Genomic DNA, 8334 nt, shown 5'->3' with positions numbered 1-8334 from the left:
CATGGGGATTATGTTCACGGCATTGTCCCCGACAAAACCTAGTAGTTTCGTCGGATTCGGAGCCGTTTCATTTTGATGGCTTTTGAGATTTTCATCTCAAATTGAGGTAAGGAATGTTTTAGGCTTTTGTGTGTGTTGTATTGAGTGTTTAGCATGATTATACAACTTATATATATGCCTTGTATCAAATCTTGAAAGTTGTTAATTTTTATTTCTTTGTATAAGATTTAAAATTCATGATGATATATAATTTTGATTTGAATTGTGGCATGCTAGTAAATCTAGTTTTAATATGTTTGTTAACATATATTAAATTAGAATTAATTAAATAAGAATTGCTCTTTTTAATTAATATTTATCTTTTGTGATAGATTAAAGCGCATGGCCGCACCTTGCATGAAATTAAGTTGTAGTATGCTTCTAAATTAGGTTTTGGCATGTTGTTTTAACATACTTTAATTTGAGAGTATTTGGACAAGTATGAAAATCTAGAGATTTTAATTAAAATGATTAATTAAAATCTAATTAAGGGTTCCGTTGGCCTAATTGAGTGTTTAGTTTGATATTTGTGATAACTATGACTTATGTACTAGCATATGTTAATTTGGGACCATTTAGAATTGTTTTAGACTTGAGAGATTTAATTATCATGATGTAATTAAATTCTACCTTGTTGCACCGTTGATTGAATCATGTAATTGACATTAATAATATGTTTAAGGCATGATTTTAGGCTTATAATGGAATTATGAGTTTATGTTCCAATACTGAATTATATTGTTATAGCGTGTAACGAATCGCACACTGAAAAATCGACATGTGATGTTATTATAGTGCGTAACGAATCGCGCTCTGAAGATTCGACATTGTCATCCTATAGTAGTTATGGATTTAGAGCATGTATCGTGTGGTTACAACCTACTTGTGCATGAAAGTAGTTTCGTGTACTGTTTAATATGTATATAAGTTGTTAACTTAATTATTTTGGAGTCTTGGGACATTGTTACTGTGATATGGCTAAAGTTTGGCTTTAGTGCGAGAGGTACGAGTTCCCCCCAATTGAGATAGTGCGCACTAGGGTAGTCTTCCCAGCGGGTTAATGCTCAGAATAATCAATTTGTTCTTGGTTTAGTCCGAGACGTGATGTCCAAGTCTTCCACTATTTGTTTTCGCATTCAATTCCAAGTTTGCAATCATGTTTATATTGTGACTTGTGGTTTTGGCTATCGGCGATTTGATGTTGTTAGGTATATCTATACTAAATTGTTATATTTAGTTGATTTCACACTTTTAGATTTCTAGTTGATAACTTAGAGAATCTATATCTTGATGTGTGGTATTATATATTCTAATTATGCTAAATTGTTATATTTAGTTGATTTCACACTTTTAGATTTCTAGTTGATAGCTTAGAGAATCTATGTCTTGATGTGTGGTATTAGATATTCTAATTATGCTACATTGTTATATTTAGTTGATGTTGCATTTTAGACTTTAAGTTGATAACCTTGAGAACCACTATGTTGTTGCTTTGTGTAAGCATACTTCTATGTTGTTGCTTTGTATAAGCATGACCCTATGTCGTTAAAATTGCATAAATGAGGTGATTGATGCTAGAAATGATCTTAGGTAGCTAGGATGCTCCCTGAGTCTCACCTTGACATAGACGTCAGGTGGAATGAACCATAATAATTAAATCATGCAAGTTGTAAAACTTTAGGTCGATACATGCTCATTTCCTACGAGTAGCTTTATGTTACTCACCCCTACGTTACTGGGGTATATTTCAGGTACAGGATACAAGATTGGACATTGCAATTGCTTGGGTGATTTGCTGAGCTGAACTTCTTTAGAAGCATTCTTGTTCACATGCAAGTGTTAGCATGTTCATGATTTGTCTATGAAATGTAATTTTTCTAATTTGGAGGTTTGATATGTCAAATGTTGTAAATGTATTGTAATGAGGCCATAGGCCATTGTAGCATATCTATTTTATCATATTACATACACTTGCATGCTCACTTTGGCAAACAATACCTTCCTTGATGAAATAAAAACCTAAAATTACATATTTTTAAGTTTGACACTATTCTGTTACAGGGGCATTTCGGGTATTTCACAATGAGTTTTTTTTCATTTTTCCTTGTCATTCACGTAGAAAGCTTGATTTTGAGGGTGGTTTATTTTTTGTGTTTTTCCAGAAAACATCATATTCGCTCTCAAAAATCCATATTTTTCCAGAAAATCCTTGCTGCCAGGTTTTGCAAATTTTTAGTACAAATGTAGTTGGTACTATTCATCGACTTTTTTTTGAAAATCGTCACGATCGATCTGAAACTTTCGGAGGTCTTGTGAGTGCATTTTAAGATTGAATTTTCAATTTAGGCAATTTAAAAACCTCCCGAACCCCTATTTCCAAAACTTGGGCAGTAGCTCGGATTGGTTTTTTTCCTCTTGACCTGATTTTCTTGGGGGCATTCTGGGTATTTTACAATGCTTTTTTTTTTTTATTTCCATCCGCAATCGGGGTAAGAAACTTGATTTTAGGGCAGGTTTCTTCTTTGTGTTTTTCCAAAAAAGTCCATTTAGATACCCGTTTTTACTCTCAGTTGCAGCAATGGTGGGTTGTCCTCGTCGGGCCGCCACGACATCATTTTTGTTTTTGACCTTTCTCCCCCGTCTGGACTCCAAATTGAGTAAACTTTTTTTTGAACTTGACTAATTTGTCATTTTCTTTCCAGCGGTGTGCTCGATAGCACCTGAATCCACTTTTTTACAAAATGACCATTTTGCCCCTAGGTTCTTTTTTTTCCATTTTTGAAACGACACTTCTGCATTTGTTTTCTTTGGGTTCCGTGACCTCATTGAGGGTCACATTGGTGTCTTAGAGACGCATTGTATCTCTAGAGACCGTTGTTTCACCTTTCGCTTCCGCATTTCGGATCCATTATCGGGTCATCTTTTGGTCATTACTGACGCACCGGGTTTACAAGCCATCACACTTATGTTATGAAAACATTCATTCACAAAAATGATTTGCGCACCATTGCATGATCTCTATTTTTATTGTCCGAGAAACCCATAGCCACTAATCTTATACAGTGAGAATATGTTGATTTTTGTTTTAGAAGAATTAAATCTAAGATAAGGTATTGATTTATCAAAAACTATATTATTTAATTAATATCTCTATTCCTTAGAAGATCTAAGTCAATTGCTCAAAATCATGTAATCAATTATACACAACTAATGAAAATCTTAAAGTATAGAACAATCAAACCATAGTAATTAGATTCGGGTTACATCAATGCCCTAAGAACGGATTTAGTTACCCATGACAATGGAAGATATCATCTTTGTTGTTGTGGACTTCATCAGCATGGACTGCACTTGTCTTCTGTAGATCTTTACGTTCAATACTTCAGAGAATCTTTAGAAACCCTAAAAGCCACCACTAAATCTAGAATTATTTGTAAGAGAGAAGAAGAAGTTTTATGTGGCTTTGCGCATCCTTTTATAGAAACAACTGACTTATATCAGTGATTGGATTGACTTTAGGTGTTCTAGGGTCATCCAGGCCTGTTTCGAACTTAATAGGACTTAATTATAATTAATCCCGCAATTAAAAAGTCTGACTGAAGGAAAAAGGCTCGAGTAGAGAACATTGTGCTCGAGATTTTCTGGCTGTGCTCGAGCTTTTTGGGAAAGGCTCGAGCAGGAATTCCATAATTGGCCAAAATTCTTCAATTAATTTCCGAAGCGTCTTTTTCATCAACACTTAGAATATTTTTGGATCTTTTCTTCAGGGTGCTCGATCACCTTGGCTGGAGTGCTTGAGCAGAGAAGCTTCTGCTCGAGGTTTTTGGATTATGCTCGAGCTTTGGCAACTGGAATTTCCAAAGCGTCTTTTCATCTTCCCATGGGAGTTTAAGCTCGAGCCCTTTGGAAAAGGCTTGAACACCTTGGACTTCAGCTCGAGCAGAGAAATCTCTTAATAACTAAAGCTCAAGTGTTATTTGGACCGAAGAGTTAAAACAGAAATATATTTGATTGGTCATTAGTGTAAGAGATAAGAAATTAAAGAATAATATTTATTTTTCATGTTCGGCAAGCATTTTTTATTATTTATTTATTTTGTTATAGGCGAGAAATACACTCACACACCCACTTTACTCATTTGAAGATTCAAACTCTAACCATCCATTTTGACAAGTATTTTGGCAAGCATTAACTAATAAAAAATTATGCCCATCAACTCGATTTTAAAATCATTTTCCTTTTTTACATGTAACAGAGGAGTAATTGAGAAATAACCCCCCCCCCCCCCCCCCCCCCCCCCCAAAAAAAAAAAAAAGGAGTAATTCAGAATGTTAATAGGTACTATTAAACATTAGAGTCCTCTATTTACCCCGACAAATAAAAACTTACTATTCCACCAAGTCTATATACTACCTATATGTCAAATATAATATGACTCATTTTAAAATAAGATAATTAACTATTTGAAAAGTTATAATCCATTTTCTAGGTTTCATCTTAATATAGTATCTTTGTTGGGAATTAAAGTTTCAAGCAGGTGTATATCAAATTGTATATATATATAACGTTGCATCTCCTATGTATAAGTATATTGTGTATCTCTCGTTATATATAAAAGATTATATGTCTTTAATAATTAATATTTATTTATTACTTTGATAAGTATTTGTTCATTACTATAATGATCAAAATAAATGATATATGTGACTCCCAGAAACAAAAACAAAGAGAATAATTTTTTTTAAAAAAAGGGCAAAGCTTTGAAAAATTGTAAAACATTGCAGTTTTTTAACTAGATTTTGTACAAATGAAATTATTATATTTTGAGTACCATGAAAATTGTTGTGAAAACGAAAAAGATAAGGAAAGAAAAATAGATTTATTTTATGAAAATAAACAAGAGTAGTAATGATACCAATTTAAATTAGAGTTCTAAAATAACACGTCATATTTTTATCTTTATCGGTTTTAAGTCGAGATATTAAATGTTGTAAATAATATCATTTTCCTATACATTAATATATTCCACAAAAATTTGTTGACATTCGGAATTGACTCTGTTCATAATAGCCAATATTAAATGTTTTTCATAACATAATTAAATACTAGTTCTCATGGTCAACAAAGATGACTTACCCGGCAAGAGAAACTTCCAAGCCATTGACGACCTAGCCCATACGGTGGTACATATTGATCTATTCTCTGTTTATGGTGTTCAATGGTCAGCCAAAACTCATTACCTTGTACCAGGCGTATGCTTCCCAAACCCTATAAATACTAGGCCTTTCATTCTCTCCAAGCCATCACCCCTACAATATCATATCTTCTCATTTCACATCATTCTGTCTCTCTCTATCTCTCTCTCTCTCTCTCAAATCTTAAGTCATGGCACTTGAGCAACCCTTGTTGAAAAACACTCGTCCTAACCGAAACATGGATCTTCTCCATGTCAAGCCCATCAGCCTTCAAACAACAAGCAGTGCTCATGGCTCCGATGACACCAATTTTCAATCGTTTCGGATGCTCGAAAACGATGTGCCGAGTGGCCCTCCCGAGCAGAAACTAGCATGGCTGCGGTCTCAGGTCATCGGCAGCGATGTGGAGTTCGACACTCCTTTTGGAAAACGCCGGCTTACCTATGCCGACTATACTGCTTCTGGCCGATGCCTTCAGTACATTGAGAACTACATCATTAACAATGTTCTTCCAGCTTATGGTGAGTACTTAGTTATTTTTTAATATTAAATGTTTAGTTTTGTATCTCTGGCTATTGCTATTTTTTTTAAAAAAAACAACCAAAAAAAAAAAATTAAATTAAATTAAATTAAATTAATTTTTTTTCATTTGTGTGAATAGGGAATACTCATACAAGTGACAGTTATGTGGGCCATGAAACTACAAAAATTGTGCATGATGCAAGTAAGTATGTGAAGTCTTGCTTAGGGGGCAAAGAAGAAGATGCAATCCTGTTTGTTGGCTCCGGCACAACGGCAGCCATTAAACGGCTTCAGGAGGTTATGGGACTTGCTGTTGCATCAACTATGAAGGACAGGGTGTTGACGAGCCTTAGGGATGAAGAAAGATGGGTTGTTTTTGTTGGGCCATACGAGCACCACTCCAACCTCCTCTCGTGGCGCCAAAGCTTAGCAGAAGTTGTAGAGATCGGTCTAGATGGAAATGGACTAATTGACATTGAAGCTTTAAGGCAACAACTCGAGTTATACCAGCACACAAATCGCCCTATGTTGGGTTCTTTCTCAGCTTGCAGTAATGTCACCGGAATTTACACTGACACACGTTCCGTTGCTTCACTCCTCCATCGATATGGTGCTTTTGCATGTTTTGATTTTGCTGCAAGGTACAGAAAAAGTTCATTTGAGTTCTTATGTTTCTCAAGGAAATAGTAGTATTGATCAATTTATAACATGCATGCCTAATTTGCTCTAAATCTTATATGTGCAGTGGTCCTTATGAAGAGATTGACATGAGATCTGGCGAGGTAGATGGATATGATGCAATATTCCTTAGTCCACATAAGTTTGTTGGGGGACCCGGCACCCCTGGAATTCTTCTAATGAGCAAGATCCTTTATCAATTAGGATCTTCACCTCCTTCAACATGTGGTGGAGGAACTGTCAGCTTTGTTAATGGATTCAATGAAAAGGTATTTAGTCATTACAAGTTCAATAAATTTGTGATGCTCTTTACACAAATACGAGAGTTACATATACTAAAAACTATAGTTTAGTGTATCTCCTCTACCTTCTACATAAATAAATAAATATGAGAATCAAATATACATAGGGTGTGTTTGGAAAGAAAAAGAAAAAAAAACAATTTCTCTATCAAATCAAATTTGAGATGTTTGTGATATAAAATTAGCCTGTATGATTTAATGGTTTAGTCAATTACAAAATTTGCTAATATATTGGCATGGGTTACAGGATACTCTGTATTATGAAGATGTGGAAGAGAGAGAAGATGCTGGAACACCAGCAATTATTCAGAAATTTAGAACTGCAATGGCTTTCTGGGTAAAAGAATACATTGGTTATGAAGTGATCAAAATGCAGGAGCACAAATTCATAGATAGAGCGCTCGACAGGCTTCTTTCCAATCCAAATATCTGGGTACTGGGAAACACTAAAGTAAAACGACAAGCTATCCTCTCCTTCCTTGTGTTCTCCACAACCAATTCCTCCGCTGACATGAAAAACAAGATCTTCATGGACGCTAGTGGGAGCAGAGACGGAGGAAATTCCTTGTGGAGGGAGTCCGGGAACACGAGAGACAAGCCCCTTAGCGGCCCTTTTGTTGCGAAGCTCCTTAATGACTTGTTTGGCATCCAGGCTCGTGGTGGGTGCGCTTGTGCTGGACCCTATGGTCACCATCTTCTCCATGTCAACGAGTCTCATTCTCTCGCCTTCAAACACGCCATTCAAAAAGGTTACAATGGAGTGAAGCCGGGATGGACACGAATTAACTTTGCTTACCACATGATAGTAGAAGAGTTCGAATTCATTCTTGCAGCGTTAGAATTCGTAGCCATGTATGGTCAGAGGTTCCTCGTGCTCTACGACTTCAACTGGAAAACGGGCAATTGGACTTTCAAGAAGAAGGCATTCAAAGAGATTGAGGCGATCAAACAATGCAGACAAGAATTCAACAATTTGTTGATTAATCGCGCTCTGCAAGCGGCTAGTTTTGAAGACACTGAGATCATTGATGACAACAACACCATTGAAATGATCCACAAGTATGTGTCTTACTTGGAGACTGCTAAAAGAATTGCTCACTCTCTCCCAAAGTTTCCTTCTCCTAGAAGGATTCCAAAAGAGATTGATATTAACCTCGTGCAGTTCCGAGTATAGCTTTGGGGGCTTTTCTATGTTTTACAATAGTGTTGTAAACTGTTTAAGCTTTTGCACATTATACTGTTTAAGCTTTTGAACGAATAATAAATGAATAAGAAATCAACTGGAACATCTTGTTCCTTTTCTTTCCCACTTTTTTGTTGTGTTCGGTTATTTTTTTTTTTTCCATGGGTTACTTTTTTTCGTAAATAAAAATAAATTTTGGGTAAGTTTATTTTTATCATTCCTCACCTAAAATAAAAATAAAAAATAAGAGTGAAAAGAGCATCTTCAGCATTATGTTAAAAGATTCTTTTGTATAATTTTTTTTTTCTTTTTCTTCAGTAGTATGTTAAGTTACATTGCCACCTCATTAATGTGAAAAATTATTGTGCATTTTACACAATCTTTTATACAGTCACATCAATATATTTTCTCTCTT

At 35.1% G+C, this 8334-nt stretch overlaps 1 protein-coding gene across 1 annotated transcript; it reads left to right on the top strand.

The window, feature by feature from the left end:
* Positions 1–5325: 5325 nt before the first annotated feature.
* On the top strand, positions 5326–8045 carry LOC132306384 (uncharacterized). The gene is made up of 4 exons (XM_059803767.1): positions 5326–5755; positions 5896–6397; positions 6502–6703; positions 6984–8045. Exons 1-4 carry the CDS (start codon positions 5425–5427, stop codon positions 7908–7910), a joined length of 1962 nt encoding a protein of 653 aa, XP_059659750.1. The 5' UTR covers positions 5326–5424; the 3' UTR covers positions 7911–8045.
* The last annotated feature ends 289 nt before the right edge of the window (positions 8046–8334 follow it).

Source organism: Cornus florida, unplaced genomic scaffold, assembly GCF_030987335.1.
Source record: "Cornus florida cultivar Cherokee Brave unplaced genomic scaffold, ASM3098733v1 CherokeeBrave_3.0.0_Hap2_Chr05, whole genome shotgun sequence".
Taxonomy (NCBI): domain Eukaryota; kingdom Viridiplantae; phylum Streptophyta; class Magnoliopsida; order Cornales; family Cornaceae; genus Cornus; species Cornus florida.
The sequence above is the reverse complement of the archived record's forward strand: the minus strand, read 5'-3'. Positions and strand labels throughout refer to the sequence as shown.

Bases quoted from the DNA above. Each gene is read 5' to 3' on its own strand.
- LOC132306384 (XM_059803767.1), top strand. From the start codon at position 5,425: ATGGCACTTGAGCAACCCTTGTTGAAAAACACTCGTCCTAACCGAAAC. The intron at 5,756-5,895 runs GTGAGTACTTAG...TTGTGTGAATAG, and splicing joins CAATGTTCTTCCAGCTTATG to GGAATACTCATACAAGTGAC. The intron at 6,704-6,983 runs GTATTTAGTCAT...CATGGGTTACAG, and splicing joins TTAATGGATTCAATGAAAAG to GATACTCTGTATTATGAAGA.